This window comes from Syngnathus scovelli, chromosome 18 (assembly GCF_024217435.2).
Source record: "Syngnathus scovelli strain Florida chromosome 18, RoL_Ssco_1.2, whole genome shotgun sequence".
Taxonomy (NCBI): Eukaryota; Metazoa; Chordata; class Actinopteri; order Syngnathiformes; family Syngnathidae; genus Syngnathus; species Syngnathus scovelli.
In genome coordinates, this window is record NC_090864.1 from 8,455,623 (window position 1) to 8,473,850 (window position 18,228).

At 41.8% G+C, this 18,228-nt stretch overlaps 2 protein-coding genes across 3 annotated transcripts; one reads left to right on the forward strand and one right to left on the reverse strand.

Annotated features, from left to right (window-relative positions):
* Positions 1-7,835: 7,835 nt before the first annotated feature.
* On the reverse strand, positions 7,836-13,288 carry mtpap (mitochondrial poly(A) polymerase). 2 transcript variants are annotated; one of them, XM_049748638.2, is made up of 9 exons: positions 13,101-13,288; positions 12,594-12,763; positions 12,289-12,516; positions 11,975-12,199; positions 11,689-11,900; positions 10,836-11,062; positions 10,066-10,158; positions 9,923-9,996; positions 7,836-8,718 (listed from the first exon to the last, which is right to left on the reverse strand). In XM_049748638.2, the coding sequence occupies exons 1-9, from the start codon at positions 13,270-13,272 to the stop codon at positions 8,392-8,394; spliced, it is 1,728 nt and encodes a 575-aa protein (XP_049604595.1). In that variant the 5' UTR covers positions 13,273-13,288; the 3' UTR covers positions 7,836-8,391. The 2 variants fall into 2 exon arrangements, with proteins under 2 accessions (XP_049604595.1, XP_049604596.1); XM_049748639.2 differs by having other exon boundaries at positions 12,594-12,760; positions 13,101-13,286.
* A 307-nt stretch (positions 13,289-13,595) lies between these two features.
* map3k8 (mitogen-activated protein kinase kinase kinase 8) lies at positions 13,596-17,801 on the forward strand. Its single transcript, XM_049748640.2, has 8 exons — positions 13,596-13,759; positions 14,181-14,550; positions 14,628-14,798; positions 15,395-15,656; positions 15,783-15,889; positions 16,193-16,345; positions 16,697-16,943; positions 17,169-17,801. The coding sequence occupies exons 2-8, from the start codon at positions 14,197-14,199 to the stop codon at positions 17,291-17,293; spliced, it is 1,419 nt and encodes a 472-aa protein (XP_049604597.1). The 5' UTR covers positions 13,596-13,759; positions 14,181-14,196; the 3' UTR covers positions 17,294-17,801.
* Positions 17,802-18,228: the final 427 nt, after the last annotated feature.

An 18,228-nucleotide genomic window follows, 5' to 3' on the forward strand; every position in this document is an offset into this window, starting at 1 on the left:
CAGACAGCAGAAGGTTTTCATGTAACACAAACTGCTGCAAAGGGGCTCAAAGTCCCACTCCCCTTTTCTAATAGCTCACTGCGGCAAAGTCATATGCTGCACAACCATAAAAAAGAACAGACTCCCGAGTTGTTATTGAACCCAGAGGATATTCTTTCCTTTCCTTGCTATTGTATTCCAGAGTGTAAATGAACCCCATCTCCAGATGCAATTGATTGTCTTGATAGTTTTTCTTGGATTGCGGTGAAGTTGTGATGTGGAGCCACCAAAGTGGAACGCAGTGATTTGTTCTAATTGCTAAACTATTTTTCCAGTTATAAATAATGTCAAGTGAATCGATACGTTCCAGACACAAATGTGGGGGGGTCGACATGAAACCTAGTTTACTGCTACGTTATTTACATTAGCAATTGTTAGGTGGAATTCATTTGTATTTGCGATTGAAATATAATAAATTGGATTTCTCATTTCTCATGTCTTATGTCTCATGTCTCATTTCTCCAAAAAGCATTTTTACCCGCCATAAAACTCCAAACAAAACTTTTAGGTCTTTCGACTTTGGGGGGGGGGGGGGGGGGGGGGGGTTGACTAAACACTTAACACAAAGTGAATTCTTTTTTTAGTTGTGCAGATGTCTGGATGCCATTAACTGAAATAGAAGAGCCTTTCATTAGATTCTATATCAATTAGTGCTTCAAAAATGAGGTTTTTCTCTCCGATTTTGCAAGCCAGACAAGTCTTTGTAATAAAGATCTTTTTTTTTTTTTTTTTTTTTGAACGTCTTAATGTGGTTATTATTCCGGAGAATGGGAGCGTCTTTCCGTGCTACTGGAGCACTGAGAATAGGAGGCTTCATCGCATGTTCCCAGTTTCCAACATATCAAAGTGCTAACATAATTACTATTTCAAGTTGAAGGGACCCTACTGTTTCCCCCCGCGCTTCTTTGCCATTTCTTGCAGGAACTTCAAAGGCCTACAACATTCTAGCTCTTTTTATAACCCAGATCTTTCTTCCGTATTCTGACAAAGCCAGCAGACACCACACCAAGGACGTAGACTGAAAACAAAAATTAAAGGCAACGTGGTCCAAAGACGGGACTACTGATCTTACATCATCTGTCAGAAAATTTGAACAAAAAAAAAAATCAATATTTTAAAAGCACAACAGTGGTGTTTAATTCAGCAGTGTTTGGAAAATAAACTCATGGTGAGGAGTCTACTGGGAATGCAGAAATGGAGATAATGAGCAGAGATAATTTGGGTTTGGATTATTAAACTAACTTTTCCCGTACATTATATTCCATACAGACCACAAAAAAAAAAAAAAAAAAACCTGAGGTGGCGACCACATTTACTTTTTTGCTAAGACAGCCTGTTATTTCAATCCCGTAATACCCCCAGCTTCTCAATGCCTCCGGGGGATCCTATCGGAAGGCAGAGCGGAAAAATTCCAACGAGGTAAGATAAATTCACCTCTTTTGGAAATTGAAGGCATGTGTGGAATGTCATGCCATTGAGAAAAGTAATGGAAGGTATGGATGGGAATAGTCACTTGGGTTCCTCTCACACCTTCGAGGACAAGGTAAATAAAAGCATGGAGGCTCAAGTTTGGTTGCGCATGCCTCAGATGCCTACTTAATCAAAAGAAAACAATCTCGGCCATATCCACATGCTGTGAGAATTGAAACCTGCTGTTGGGAGTATTGTGGAAGCACGTTTGTGTTACCTTTGAGAAAGCTTCTGAACTCTGCAGAGGAAGCCACACCCTGATACTGATACAACAGTGTCGTTTCATAAAAAAAAATCTTTCAACATGAAAACAAAATTCCATAGTATCGTTGTTGGATTTTGTCTGCATACTAAGGCCAGCTGGATATTTAGGAAGAACGACCTCTGTCCAGGAAGGAGGCTACAACTTCATGCTGCTTTCAGCCTTCCACCACATGGCTTCTCTTCTCCATCACGCCAGACAGAACTATCATGTTACCATAATGAATCCCTTTAGAGTAAAGACCCATCTCACTCAGCCCCCCCCCCCCCCCCCCCCCCCCAAATCCCCTTAGCACTTCAGACTCACTTTCTCTATCCATGTTCTCCTTGCATCATCTAAACAGTCATCGGCAAAATATGCAACGTTTCTACATGATAGCCATTTTTTTTTTTCAAATTCAAGGACCGAGATGAAAAATGTTATGGCGGTAAATTCGCTTGTTTGATACAGAAGCCTCGGGTAGGGCTTGACCGTCATGACCTTTTTGGGTGTGACCTATTGACTTTGCTCCAGGGGTTTATGTGAGAGGGACTCCAAATTGATTGCTACTATCAAAGTAGCATGAAGTGAAATGAGAGTGCGCTGGCTTATCATCCATTTAAAAAAGGTTTAATGAAATTGCGCCCAGCACATAAAGCACGGAGAGAGTGGCAGGTTGATTCATTGCGTGATCTTGGAGCATGAGCTTGGAAAAAAAACGATATTGAATGAGGCTATAGAGATAGTGTCATTCATCCTTATCAGTGAGTATGACTTCTTATAAAATGCATATTTTTATTCTAATACAGCCAGCTAGGCCAGATAATTGACTTTTTGGGTATTTTCCGATTTTTGTAGGAATTTTATTCCGCATTTACTTCTGTTCTCTGAAGAAAACATACAGTGAATATTTACCTGCGTTTTCCGAATAATTTTAGGGGTTGGTTAAAAAAAATATATAAAAAATATACTTTGCGGATCCCTTCAGCCCCCCCAGGAAAAAACTCCTAGCTCCGCCACTGCTCTTTACCACAAATACTATTTTAACAGCCGCATTCGTCATTGAATGCCAAGATCACGATCCAAAACTGGCTACAGTATATTGGCTGCAAAATCTAACACACTTTTGATGTCAATTGACATAGAAAAATGCACAAATGATTAACGGCAGACTGTTTTATCTTGGATTTCCAGTTTCCTACTCTTGAGTGTAGCCAAGGAATGAGCTTCCACTCCAAACCTGGCTTCTCTAATACATTTTCCACAGGCATGAGTGGAATCTGAATGTAGGAGATGTTCTGGAGATTATATTTGTGAGTATTTAGGTGACTCATATTTATTAGAGCCAGAGGATACACTTAAATGGAATGCAGTATTAGGAAGTTGACTATTTGGGCCATTTGTATCCACTAGACAGAAACATACTTGGTTCTGGGCTGTTGAATACATAATAACATAAAAATGAACTCTGTTAGTACTTTTTAATCTACATTCTATTAAGACGACTTTATCCTTGACCTATCAAACAGAAACGGACCTCGGCAAATCTGATACTAAAGTGCAAAGTACCGTGCAGTGAGACGTAATGGGCCATGGAGCAAAGCAATATTAGACTGTGAGAAACACTTCTCGACACTGTTCGAGTTTTTCATTCGTTTTGATCTCGTTAAGCCATGTTTCGAGAAGATACAAATTGACTGTCTGGCTGGCTGATGAGGAAAAATAGCTTTTTGTATAGCGGTCTTCCAGATTTTGTGAGTTTCCCAGCCGGTCAAACTTGAATCTGTTTTATGCCAATACCATGACCTAAAAAAAACTTGTAACTCCTAATGGTAGTATCAACTCTTATTTCTGCCACACTGATCGAGGTTACTAAAGATGAGCCAACACCGAAACATCACTAATGTTCCACGGGATTTAAAAAACAGCATATGCCATTAGAAAGATTTATAAAATACGCTGGAGACCCATAAAAAGTCGACAGGAAAGCACTTTGAATAATGGAAATAATCCTTGCTGTCTTAACAGACTTTTGACAGTCAGTCAGTTCAACCCCATGACGTGTGTCTTAAGCTCACTTGCGTTCCTGGAGATGGTATTAAAGAATACATAAGACACAATGGAAAAAAAAAAAATGTCGGATCAAGGCACCTTGTGGATCACCCTATGCACTAGTCGCACCCTCACGTCAGTGGGTGGCAACAGATACACACTAATGAGCGGGAAGTCTCTGATCCATTGGGCCTCACCACATTCCGGCGCCTCTAATAAGACCACGTCCCGCTTTACAAGTTGATGGTAGCTTCATTAACCGCAATATGAACCTGCCCTGAACAGGAAGTCCATGTCGTTGTATTTACTGGGGTTTTATTACACAAGAAGAACCAGGACCACTTTAATTGGAAACAACCAGGAAAGGTGTAAGATGGTGGTGATGGGGTTAATCATCTCGGTCAAGCAGGCTTGTTGAAGTCTCTGAGGTTGAAAGGAAATTGGGAGAGCTGGGATTTTTTTTCTTGGAGGTACGCAAAACAAAATAAAGTTACAAACCCAAATAATTCCTCAGGAAATACTGATAAATATCTATGCTGAAAACAGGTGGGAATTTGGATAAATAAATAATAATAAACCCAAATGTCTGGCAAAGGATATTTCACGGGGAGGCAGTGCCCCCGGGACCCCCCCTCTGGCTCCGCCAGTGTTCTATACGTCATCTCCATTCTTGGATCGGTTTCTATAATCGTCCAGCATCTTCAAGAGGAGCTATGAGATCATCAATGCCAATTTTAGCTGCTGAGCTAAATAGGACCAGTAGGCCTATTTTTTAGTGATAGGAGGCATTCCCACAGTCGCTGCAATGACAGACAAGCCCTGCGGTGCTTTTGGCCTATTTTGGAGCTTTCTTTGAACAAAAGTCTCACTCCCCTCCGGCGATGCTCCCGTATTTGGGTGAATCCATGTGACATCGTTGGGGGGTGCGACCGAACATCCTATCGACGGTGTGTGACAGCATAGGAGACGCTCGGAGCGATGAGCTGCCGACACAGAGCTGCCTTTTTGGATTCCGTACTCAACACCAAATTGTCCTCAAGCCAGCCCACCAACGTCTGCAGTTTTTGTTGAAACATTGAAATGTTCTGGGAACTCGGAGGGTTGCGAGGGCGGGGCCCCGGGGGGACAGTGTTTGATACTTCCACATCAATCGGAATCTGTGTAATTTCATTTTTGTTCCGCAGAAATAAGCACACCTCAAGATGATCGTAACTTAGGTTGAGCCTTTTCTATTGTTTCTTGTCTCCTGTCCATCTACAAAAATGGGGAGTGGGTCTCGTTTCACTTTCGAGGGTCTCTCCTACGCACAAATCTCTAGTTTGTACTTGGTGGTAAAACAATAGGGAGGATGAAAGCCTCTAGTATTTTCGGAATTCCTTCACCACCTACGAGTGACATCTGAAATTAATTATGTGTGGAGGAGTGGAGGGTGGGGTGTTTTCCAGAAACGGGGAATCGTGTGGAGGTCGCAGTCTATATTGCGTGAGCGATCTCTCGGAAGGAAAACAATCTTTTACAGTCAGAGGAGAATGAATTACTTTGGCTTTGATTGGAAAAATAATGGAAAAACGAGGAGCCCTTCGTTTGTGATTATAAAAACAGAAGCCTTTTTGAATGGTATCGGAATGATTTCCTGGAATGAACGTGTGAGCCAAAAAGAACCCAAACAGAAAGGAAGAAGGTGCTGGAAAGTTGTGAAAGGGGAATGGTACTTCCATTAACCTACAATTTGATGCTAGCAAATTCCAATTTTCTTAATTAGGTCGATCTTGTAAAAATGACTTGTGTAGGAAGTGAACAGAATAAAATGGCAGAGCTGTAAAGCCCATCCTGAAAGCTTCTTTGAGCAACGTGAGGCCAGTACAGTACTGTTTTTTATTTAATGACCTTAAAAGCATGAATCTCCAAAGAACACCTCCTTTCAGCGAGGAGCGTGAATATGAACTAAGCTTTGCGGTCGGGAATACGCACGGCGGCACATATCTCCTCAGCTAGGTCTGTCCAGCCGAGCGAGCCGAGCCTGGAGATGACATGTGGGCTCTCATTCGACTGATAACACCCAGTGCTGCTGCCCGTAGATTAGGCTCTTATAGGGAAGGGACAAGAAATCTGGCTCATGAGGATGAGGGAGGGAATGGATGCTGTTTAGTGATCCCCACCCACCCCTCCTCTTCCCTGTGCATTATTTAACCCTCCCACACATATGGACTATATATGCCATTTTCAACTGGGCAAGACTTACCGTTAAAGATTAGCTCCACAAAAGACATCATGAAAAGCATTAAAAGGAATATGACATGCATAAGCACAATATTACGATAAACACAATAAAGTTGAATCAAATATTCTGCCTTTATAGAGCTAATGCTTTTGATCAACAAGGTCAAAGGTCGGAATGTAGATATTGTGGATGTACCGTATTTTCCGGACTATAAGGCGCACCTAAAAACCTAAAATTTTCTCAAAAGCCGACAGTACGCTTTATAGTCCAGTGCGCCTTATATATGGACCAAATTCCTAAATTTAAACTGGCCCGAAGCATTGTGTCATGAAATCAATCATAAGTGGCCCGCTGAAGACTATGAATCATGAATCAAAAACACTATGGATGATTATTTTGTGGTTATAAAGTAATTTGTTGCGTCTGAAGTTGAAATCAAAAAGATAAAATGGAGAATGATTTGATTTGGGTTAAAAATCTGACATGATGCATTAATGGTGCGCCTTATAGTCCGGTGCGCCTTATATAAGGACAAAGTTTTAAAATGGGCTATTCATTGAAGGTGCGCCTTATAGTCCAGAAAATACGGTAGTTTTCAGTTGAGTTGACCTACACTGTAATAATGGAAGGTGTTCCTAATTTTTGGACTCTCCTGCGTGAATATTAGAGGCAAGTAAAATATTATGTCACATTTGTGGGTCTTTAAGAGACTCTCCCGAAGGAAGCTGGTGTAAGGACTAGTCACTATGTTGCTTGGGACAATTAGTGGAACTGCAAAGGGGAAATGCTTTGCGGCTTTGTGGAGTCGGTGGAGAGGTGAAGGGAAATAGTGGCGGGGGTTCGGGGGTGATCAAATGTCTTGATAAAAGAAGTTATGAAACTGTTTGTTGATAAGGTCTCAAACATCAAAACATTGTGTTCTCCCTAAATACCAACAACTGCTGAAAACAGTTAATGGTTTCCAATTGTATTACTTTAATGCGCTTAAATTTTGAGGTGCATATTGACTTAGGTGACAAAACTAGAAAGCATTTTCTAAAGCAGCGAATGCAGAAGGGTTGACACGGAGAACCCAAAATGAACCCCGCGTCACCCAGCAGTGCCATTTCATCAAATTCTCCCGAGGTGTTGATTTTCCACATGCGATGCTTCACTAACCGCAGCATTTCATAATTGCTTCGCTGCTCTACCAGCGCCGGGCCCCATCAGTCACAAAGTCAGTGATGGAAATAAACAAACTCTGCTAACATCAAAGAATATTCAGAGAGGAAAGAGATGGCGGAGATAGATAGCTGGGTGTGTTGAGGTATGGGGACAGTGACTCAAGTTCAAAGCTAGGGGGAGGGTGGCACAAATGGGCTCCCTCCACCCGAGGGACATGGTCTGCCATCTGTGCCGTGGCCCTGTCGTGCTCTATGGCAAAGGATACACGGGTGGTCGGCCTAAAGAAGGTTGTTAAAAGTCTATGGCATCGCCCTGTGACCTTGCACAGCAACGAGTGGCAAAAACAGCTGTCGGCTGCATGCACAACACCGTGCCACGGGATGCACCCCCCCACCCGGCATCCTCAGGCTGCCATCTCATAACCTAAGGTTATGCAACAAAAAAATAGACATTAACATATCCACTTTGGAATTTTTTTTTTTTCCTTGAGCAATTTCGGGTTGGTCATATTTAAAGCATTTTGTAATTTGTTATTGCAAAAATAAAAAATCCCCTTTTGCCCCACTTCATGACAGAAATAAGAGTGACATCACTAGAGCACTCACTGACTGATGCACCCCCCCCCCCCCTGAAAATATGAAGAAAACATTTGCGAGGATCATTATGTCATTGTATTAGGTCATTTGCTCTTACATAATTCTGTCCAAATACACTGTCATGTGTTTTTCCTATTATAATGCTTGTTTAAAGATGTCCAAAAACCAAAAAAATACACCGATGAAATGCTGTTTTTTTTCCATGGCTGCCATAGAGGATAGAATAATAAAATTGCATTTTTAACTCTTGAAAAATCTGTTAACGACATCCACCATACTATTGATTGTGTTCTACGTTACAATATACAGTCCACCGATTGATGACAATGAAAATATTTCCATTGTGAACCTCAAACAAACCTGTCAATCAAGTGAGCATTGTGAAATATATACAATAGTAAATATGTGAAATAGTTTAAACAATATAAGTGGTTCTTTTATAAAGATCAGAGTAATTCACAATTGCCTTGCCATGGTTACCGCTTTAAAGTCTCAGTAGCACCCTCCAGTGTTCACCCAAGGAACTACATCCTATTAAAGGCGCTTCTTCCTTTGTGTCTTTGAGGCGTCCTTGAGTCATTAAAAAAAGTTCCTTTCCAGGGATGTCTTTAGCTTTTCGGCTGCTTTTTAATTTTCAGGGATTCTAACAGTCCCTTGATCCGCTCGCTAGCCGGCTCCCTTCTCTTCTTCTTGCGACTTTTGACCCCCGCAATCTGTGACGGCAGTAGAAGGGTCGCTAGTCCCCAGGGTGTGAGGCTCCTGCCCCCTTTGGGTGTCATTAAGTCGCTTTGCTGGAGCAGCCAGGCGCTCTCCTGACACAAAGCCACGAATCGTTCGAGTTGCGTGCCGTTGACGTTCTTGCTGACGTTCAGGGCCGTTTCGAATGGGTTCTGGATGTGGAGCGGGGCCGCCTCGGGCTTGTTCTGCTCTTTGCCCTGGAGACAGGGAGGGAGGGAAGGTTGCATGTGCTATATGTAACGGTTCATCTATCTCGTTGGTCATGCTTTTTGCACCCTTACGCCGGTATCTGGGGCATATGGGGGCCAAATGGACCAACTCTCCCCAGGATAGCAAGAAAAAAGAGAAATGTGGATATGGCCTTGGAGGACACTTTTGAGATACAGAAGGAAAAACTTCACATGATGTATAGAAAACTGATTCAAACGTGGGCTGAGCGCCCCATCAAACAAATCATCCGTGTGAGGTTAGCGGGAAGTCAGACAGGCAAAGGCATTTGTCAAAGAAGTGGAGCCAACCAGAAAATTGTGGCACAGTAAAGCTGATTTACAGCTGGTCCTCCAGCAGCGAAAACCAAACGGCTCAGGTCATGGCCGCCTTTTACCTGCAAAGCTTCCTCCAGTTGTGTCAAAAGTCATGCATGACACTAATGGGACCTAATGAGATCATAAATGAATGACCCAGGACAAGACAGGAGCAAATAAGTGGTGATCATTTTTCACGTCATGTCAATTGGAAACGAATTCCCAAAGCTTCAATTGCAAAAAGCACCAAAAAGATTTGACGCAGATATTTAAAGCAGGCTTGAAAAGAAGCCAGGAAGTGTTTGATGGAATGGCTGAAGATTGAGTGACATATTTTGATGGCACACAAATACCGTAACGACTTTATCATTTTATCTGCCCACTTTTTTTCTATTGTGTTTTTGTTGTTGTGTATGAATTAGCATTGATAACAGCAAGCGGCTTGTTTACCAACGGTGATTGACGATACTCCGAAAAGGCGGCAGTTGCCGTAGTGTGACCCCGTTGACAGACGAGGCCATACATCAATGCCAGTAAAAACACAACCTCCTCGCTCGAGGTAAATAATGCTTTGCAGCCTGATGGAGTTCCTAAATTTGATCTGGGCTCAAGGGCATTGGATCTCACGAGCCCGGCATCAATCAGACGAGACAAGGGCGGCTGTCATTTGCGTGGGCTGACAGCCTCCGTGCGAGCGGGCTGCCTTCGCTATCAACAGATCTGCTGATAGAACCGAGCACCCAGGAGGGAATGAAGGGATGCCGAGTGGAGATTTCTGATTTGCGATAGATGCCAAACTGATAGCAAAAAAACAACTCATCCGATACTATGCTTGGTAAGATTTTTCATTTGGAAATGATCCTTTTTTTCTACATACCTTTCTGATATTTATGGACTTCTTACTGAATCCAAAGGTGGCATAGAACTCAAAGAATCCGCAAAGCAGTCCCTCTATGACAAAAAAAAAACCAAAATCACGTTAGTATCCACAAAATCTGGCCTTTGTGCTCACGTGCTCACCGAGTGTTTCCGTGTTGTTCCGGAGTCGGATCCTGTCGAAGTCGCTGACGAACGTGCAGTCGTTTCCCTCGATCACGCACTTGTCGGCGGGACCTTGTGGAATGAAAGCGAGGACACGAGGTAAATGGCGGTCGTCGGACAGCGCTTATAAATAAGGCACATATAAAGGGCGTTTGTTTGTGAGGAAAAGGAGAAAACGAAAATATAAGGGCATGGATCATGTCCCTTTTGGAGTGCACGGTGATGCCCTTGTTAGCAGTCACCTTGGGCTGATGCTGAGTCTGTGTGTGTTCAAGCAAGTGCATCCAGAGGAGGCGGGGTCATCAACCTGACCAGAGTGATGGGCCTTTTATTGTCCTCTAAGCACTCTGTGTGATAGAAACTCCTCTGAACGGGGTAAAGGCAGTGAAGCAGGTGGTAGCGGTGTTGGCCACCGAGGGGGGGCGGCGGGGGGGCTGTGTGGTTTTGGTCTGATTGCTTTTGGAGGGCAATTATCAAGCAGTCAAGGTGAAAGTGAGGGAGAGTTATGATGGTTTAGTTCGGTTGCGGCGATGTGCTGTGGCGCCGCTTTGCTAGATTAGAAAACGATAATCAATTAATATGCGGCCAAGAAAGTTGTACTTTCATCAGCTATAGCTAATCGTAATGACAATGTTGCATAATATTCTGCTGAGCAAATTCATCTGGAATTGACAGTTTAGACAAATTCTTTGTTATCTCTGCATGAATTATTCTGATGTCTTAAAAATCTGTCGTGGCTTTTGTTGCACCTGCGAGTTTCTGTAGGTGGTCCAGCGTGGGGATGACAGGCGGGCTTCTCCCCTGCAGGAAGAACAGCACCATGACGGTGAGAGAGAAGTTGGTGATCCACGCGCCGGGGATGCTGCTCGTCAGTCCGTGTGCTCGGGCCCAACATCGCACGGTGAACACCAGGTGACGCACTCGGGGGTCCAGATGGCCATAAAGGTAAAGCAGCTCTGAGCTCTTCATCGCCACCCTGCGGACAACAGGCGGGCTTGTATTACTGTTTGATTTCATGCAAACATTCCCTGCAAGCTTTCAAATGTGAGTGAGGTTAACAAATCCCGCAGTAATGTGCCAAAAATAAGTAAAAGAGTCTCTAACACTAATTTCAAAACATGTTACATTCGTTTACAAGTGTCACTAGAACTGGAATCCTAAATCACCGCTAGAGGGCAGTCTTTTCTATGTCACCATAACCTCAATGGGTTCTGCCTTGCGGGCACAATTTTTTTTCTTCCTGTTGAGACATTCACTTGCACAAGCATAGTCCCCACAGCACAAACAGGAAATTGTAATGACCAAAAGATATAAGCAAGAGTCGCGAGAAATCCCCCACAATCTTAAAGCCACCCACAACCCAAATCCCGCAACGATTTCCTTCGAAACTTCAGAGAGGTTTACTCTGTAGTTGTTTGTGTGGGCATTATGCATGTGTCACTTTAAGAGTGGGCTGTCAACAACGTCAAAAATGAAACGGAAAGTGTAGTTTTCGGTTACGCAATCACTTTCAGGGGTTTTCTTTTATGTCAACTGTGGCTGACATTTTGAGATCTCAAGTATGAATGTGAATGTTGGAAACTATGGGAGAAGGGGATGAACCTGTTGTTGGCGGTGAGGTCACACTGAAAACCAGACGGCTGGTGGGAAAAACGGACCAGGGGGCATCGGGCATTCAGAATCTTCTGAACACCCACGCAGCCGGGCCCAAACTGGTCCACGCATTCACCGATGACAGACAGGATGCTCTGCGTGGCGCTGCGCTCTGAATTGGTTCGCTTCATCTGGTACTCCAAGGTCAAACCGGATTTGGGCTACACGATGAAACAGAAATCAATAAAAAATGCAGATAAAATGGAGGTAATATTAAGAGCCTACTTCTCCTTACTATTTTTAAATTCCTTCCACTAATGTCATCTAGGTCCAGAAACATGTCCAGATCGCAGCCCAGCTTTCCAAAGCCATTCACTGACGATCCAAATGGTTTAATGGTGCATTCCGGAAAATAAGCAGCGGCGATGTCTTTGAGCAGAGAGCAGACGAGGAAACGCAGTCGAGTGTTCTCCTCAGTTAGCTGATAGGCTTCAGTCAAAGAAAATATTTGTTGGTCTATCTGAGGGGAAAGGGAGAAATAGAAATATTTTAGTTGGATTTACGTTACAGATATTACAAAAGGAAACACGTAAATGGAGATGTACTAACACTCTCTTCTTGAGAAAGTTTCTGAATGAGCTCATTAATGGGAATGGTGGTTTGTGGGTGGTTCTTTTTACTGGGCTGCTGGTTGGTGACTTCCGTCAGACCCCTCAGTGTCATTAGTCTTGATTTATAAGGAACCACAGATTCATGGTTGTTATTTGGGATAGCGGCCCCATCGAGTAACGAAGAAACACTGTCTTGAGAAGCAAACTCTACCACTGCATGCATGCCCTGGAAAAGAATCACAAAACAATCAAGGTTAGACCTCAGTTTGCAAAAATACAGCAAAGGTGAAGGATTTTACTCACATAGCTTTCATAAGTGAAGTAATTTTTAATTTCACCATGCAACGCTAAAAAATTGAGGACATTTTTCTCATTGACTTTTTGAGGGCAGTTGATGAGAACAGATCTTTCTGCCTGTTCTTGTCTTTGGGCTTGGACAGCATAAAATGAGAGACGTCCATCCTTCTCACCTGCTGAGAACAGAAGAATTCAACGACTATTTTTTTTGCCAAAATGCATTCCCATGTTTGCTGTTAAATTGAGAATCTTTATTTATTCCTACAATAACTACTTTGGCTACTTTTGTTTTGAAAGGGTTAAAGACATATTCTATTACATATACATGGTCACAGTTGCATTCACAAAATGCTTTTAAAGAAGTGACATTATAACAAGACGACATAATAAATACATGTTTCACTAGTGACTCATTTATGACAATATCGTCAATTAACAGGTACAACAAAATATTTCTAACACTGTCCTGATAAGGCTGACTTATCAGCTTGATTGAACGTAAACTTTACTGACTGGTTTCGTCCTTTGTTGGTACGTCGGCATGAGCTGGAACAGCTGTAGTTCCGACACTTCTGTGAAAGAAGTTGTCCGCCTTTCGGAGACATTTCACGAGGTTGATTCTTCCACACATATGTAACCCGTGAACTGCTATGGAGGACGCCATTGTTGTTGAAGCAGGGCGCATGCGCTGTTTTCCGGGTTGCCCTTCCTACGGCAAGCGAGAAATGTCAAAAATAATTGCGAAAATCCCAACATTAAAAAGAAATAGTTTTTTTATTTATAACTACTTCATATTTGATAATCAATTGAAAATGATGTATGGTTGAAGCGTTCATTCGTAGTATAATACAGTAAAATGATAATACAACAGTTTTATCATATATCATAAATAATACATATAATGTTTACTTTCTAACTAACTAGGTGCTAGACGCGTTTGTTTTGGTTAGTTACTATTACAACAAGCATGGGTTAAAAAAAAAAAGCTTATTTTTCGGGTCAGATGCAAATAGTGAAAACGAAACACAAAGCATTATTAGTTGCGCGTCTGACGTTTAGACTGAAAAACATGCGCAACATTTCCACTGGGTAGTTCCTCTTCTAGATCAGCAGATCTCTGAGGTGGACGCAACTGACGCACTTATGGAAAGAAGTCGCTCTTGATATCAACGGTAATGCCACTTTTATTTCATTAATTCAATTTACAATATAGTATGTTATTTATGTAGTTACTTAAACGTTACAATCAAGTGACATCAGCTCGTGTTAAAATATTTTCAAAGTCATTTGTTGACATTTATGCATGTAAATATCTGTGATTTTTCATGTATTTGTATTTTGGCTGTCGCAAAAAAATGTCATCTAATTGTTTGAGACACGCTGCTTCCTGGTTTACTGTCGAGGTGCGCATTTATCCAAATATATCATTTAAATATATTTATTTGTGTCCTTTACATTTCGCTGCTTTTTCAGGGAGTTGCACTTGAGAAAAAAAAAACATTCAATATTTACACTAACACGTGTGAGAATATGATTTTAGTTATCAACGGATTTACGGTATTCTACACAGATTGCTGTTTTTTTATGTTACAGTGAGTGGGACAAATCAATGCAAACAAAAATGGAGTCCACTTATGATAACCACATAGAACTGCTTTTGGCACATATGAATATTGAGGACATCATCAACGCTGCAGAGACGCTTTACCAGCTTGAGAAAGAAGATGATGAGGAAGGTGGCTTATTGTCAGAAGCTGAAAGTCTGTCCCCTGTTGAAATGGATGGGAATGAGGAGATTGGAAAGTTTGTGAATCGGGAGTCGCAGGAGGACTACAGTGATGGAGATGAAAGTGTCCGGCACGGGACAGTGTCAGACCTTCTGTCCTTTGTCAATCTTCTCTCCAACATGCAAGCAGCAGCACTGCAGCACCTGACTGAGGAGATGGGCGTCCTACTAAATAAAGTCCGTTTATCTCGATATCATCTTAACTGCCTCGGCTAAATATACATTCCATTAAAAAATATCTACTTTATTTACAGAATGATATGGTTGTAAAGAATGGACGCTATAAGATCAACACGGATGTGCTCCTGTTTCCCTGGCAACTGTCCTACAAAAACCGTGGCTCTGACCTCGTGCCTGAGGGTTCCTTTGGGAAAGTTCACTTGGCTCAGGACATCACAACTCGGAAGAGAATGGCTTGTAAACTGGTACGTCCTGCTGGGAAGAATGTGGAATTTTTTTTCAATATGTCAACATGTTTTTGCTGTCTCTGAAAGCAAAAGAGGAACAAAGTTATTAGAAAAACAGCCAATACCGCAAAATGAGCAGTGGAAATAATTACACAAGTGAACTGAGCTTTTGTGACACAGCATCAGAATAATTGTTGAACTTTTGGATGTAGTACTCGTGCACGTGTATATTTAATCACCTCACGAGGAAAAAATGTACGACCCGGGCTTTCCTCGTTAGATTAGGTTGTTGATTTTGTGCACACACACAGCCAATACTGACGCGACTGCTTACTGGCACTAATATTTACTTTGGCAATAATTTCCTGGCCATCAACTCATAATGTTAGGCAATATCGTGTCTTTATGATTCAATGATTGACCAGCTGTCTAGTAAACAATATGAGGCCTCGTGCTTTATGTACTTACTCAAAAAAATAATATAAAAAATGTATACACAGAGAAAACTATTTTAAAAAGTGGCAGTGTTCTTTGCTGATAATACAAAGTGAAGCAAAAAACAAAATATATTCTTGCTAATGAATTAAAGAGTATCACCACATTGTTTTTGAAAGATTCCCATGGAGAACTTTCGAGGGGCTGAAATCGAGTTCCAGGCCCGCTTCTGCCATGAAAACATCGCCAAACTCTACGGGGCAGTGCTGTGGGAGCAGAACGTGCATCTCTTCATGGAGGCCGGCGAGGGCGGCTCGGTTCTCGAGATGATAGACAGCTGCGGGCCAATGAGGGAGTTTGAGATTATTTGGGTGACCAAGCATATCCTTCGGGCTCTGGAGTATCTGCACTCGCACAACGTCATCCATCACGACATCAAACGTAAGAGAAAAAAAATGACCTGTTGACAGTTTAAAAGATGTGTAGTAGGAATGTTTGTGAATAATTCTGATTTATGTTGATACAGAAGGTTTCAAAATATGCATTTATTATCTCTTCTCTCTTTAGCCAGTAACATTGTCCTGATGTCAGACAAAGCTGTCCTGGTAGACTTTGGCCTGACCGTGCAAATGACAGAGGACGTCTACATTCCAAGAGATCTGAGAGGAACCGAGGTAAAAAAACAAAAACAAAGGCCGAGTTTACATTCTGTTAGACAACAGAAAAGATCCTGTTCTCCTCGTAGCTTTCTTAGTGGAAAGTTCCTGGTAAAAAAAAAAAAAAAATGAATCAGCAATGCTCAGAGACACATTTTTTAGCAGACTGGAATTTCCAGTACAGCGACAAGCTACTACTGTTTACTTGCCACGCACGATCACGTTGACACACCACTTTGGTCACAGGAAAATCCTTTTTTGTGTCTGTGTTCATGCAGCATTATTCTGGTGTCCTTTAAATGTAACTTTTATTTTATTTAGATGTACATGAGTCCAGAGCTGGTTTTGTGTCGTGGACATGATACCAAAACAGATATCTACAGCCTGGGATCAACAATCATTCACATGCAGACTGGCAACCCCCCCTGGGTCCAAAGATATCCACGCACGGCCTATCCATCATACCTCTACATTGTATGTATTATTATTATTATTATTTTTTTATATTCATGCCTCAAGGAATATCCTAATGTCACCATATGTGACATATTTGCCCACATCTGTTTTCCATTCCACATGGTTAGTTTCAAAGAAACTGATCTGATCTTTTGAATGTGACTCAGTTACTCACTTCCTCTCGAAACTGTTGCCAGAAAATACGGAAGCAGTGTGATTCAGTGAAACGACGGTTAACCATTTCACCTCGCTTTTCAGTCGGTTTAACAAGTATAACTAACAGCGTCGCTCGGAAAACAAAATCTGGGTCACTGCTTTGTAGTTGTTTTTGCAAGCCTTGACTGATGATTTCATTTCTTGCTCTCTTAGATCCACAAGCAAGCACCCCCCCTGGAGGACATAGCAGACAACTGTAGCTTGACCATGCGCTCGTTCCTGGAACGGGCTCTGGAGAAGAACCCGACTCTTAGGAGCTCGGCATCGGACCTGCTGAAGGATGAAGCCATCAACCCGCCCAAAGAGGACCAGCCCCGATGCTGGAGTCTCGACTCAGCTCTGGAGGAGGCCAACCTTGCCATGTTGCACCAGCAAAACCAGGAAGACGACGCCACACAAGGTACTTTAAATGGTAGTGATTCGATAAATATCACCAGCTGTTATTAAATGCCCATTTTTTATTACCGTAATTTTCAGACTATAAGCCGCACCGGACTATAAGCCGCACCAGCTAAAACCCGTGATTCAGGGTTCAAAATTTGCGAAAAAAGTCGCGGCTTATAGTCCGAAATTTACGATAATTATTTTCTGCTTATATATATATTAATTCACGTTTTCCTTACAGACTCTTCACTCTATGCTGAAGTCTCTAGCCCCCCGAAAAGGAACGGATCCTTATACCTCGACCTTGGAGCCTTGTCTGGTTATTGCCCATTGATGACAGGACCACCTACTTCAGAATATAGCTAACATTTGTTTATATATGTGGGTGACCTTTGTTTTAGGCCACCTAATAATATACAAAAAAATCTGCAATTGTTCGGTTTCATTGATGCGGACCAGCGCTTTTTGTCAGAGGCTACTGCTAGAAGGGACACGGCTCACTGATGACCTGTGTACAAGACCCTCGATGACTAATTAGCTAATCCTTCGAGATGGAGATGTCTTGTGTGAGTCACTGCACTGCAGGACAGTATTTGGATGAGACACATTTATAACGATGTGCATGAATTGTTGTTGTCATTTAGTAATTTTAATGTCTTGTCTTGAAATGTTTTTGCCTGATAGTCTCTCTGTAGTATTTTTTTTTCCAAGTATGTGCACACTCTGGAGTCATGACTCATTAGTTCTTCATGGACTTCCTCAATTTAATTCCTGTGGAATATAAATAACAATCTTGTGATGCCCATTTTGTGTATTGTACATCCTGTGAGATGACCGATTCTGTTTTTTTAAAAATAAATTGAAGTATTCAGCATGTTTCGCTTTCATTGTACATCTTGTGAGATGACCGATTCTGTTTTTTTTTAAATAAATTGAAGTATTCAGCATGTTTCGCTTTCATTGCTTAAAAATTATGCATCTGTAAAGAAGCGACAAGATGAACCAAAATCTTAAGACATCATATGACGCTTAATAAATGCATTGTTGCACTTTTACCGTTAGATGGCGCTCAAATCAAATGCATTTCTGCGTTCAACCAACTTGGCGTTGCTGCAGCAATATTTTCAATATAAGTTTGAAAATATTAATTGTCTGTATCTAGAAATATAATTCTGGACCAGAGCAGTGCCAACTAAAACTGTGTACAAGAATACTTCATTTTCAAATTGGCCTTATAATAAAACTGTAGATTGGAATATTCTACTCAATTATATGCAGTCATGGGACACAGCTGTCAGATT

Bases quoted from the DNA above. Each gene is read 5' to 3' on its own strand.
- mtpap (XM_049748638.2), bottom strand. From the start codon at position 13,272: ATGCGCCCTGCTTCAACAACAATGGCGTCCTCCATAGCAGTTCACGGG. The intron at 12,200-12,288 runs GTTAGTACATCT...CTTTCCCCTCAG, and splicing joins AACTTTCTCAAGAAGAGAGT to ATAGACCAACAAATATTTTC. The intron at 8,719-9,922 runs GTATGTAGAAAA...CCCTGTCTCCAG, and splicing joins AGTCCATAAATATCAGAAAG to GGCAAAGAGCAGAACAAGCC.
- map3k8 (XM_049748640.2), top strand. From the start codon at position 14,197: ATGCAAACAAAAATGGAGTCCACTTATGATAACCACATAGAACTGCTT. The intron at 14,551-14,627 runs GTCCGTTTATCT...CTTTATTTACAG, and splicing joins TGGGCGTCCTACTAAATAAA to AATGATATGGTTGTAAAGAA. The intron at 16,346-16,696 runs GTATGTATTATT...TTGCTCTCTTAG, and splicing joins ATCCATCATACCTCTACATT to ATCCACAAGCAAGCACCCCC.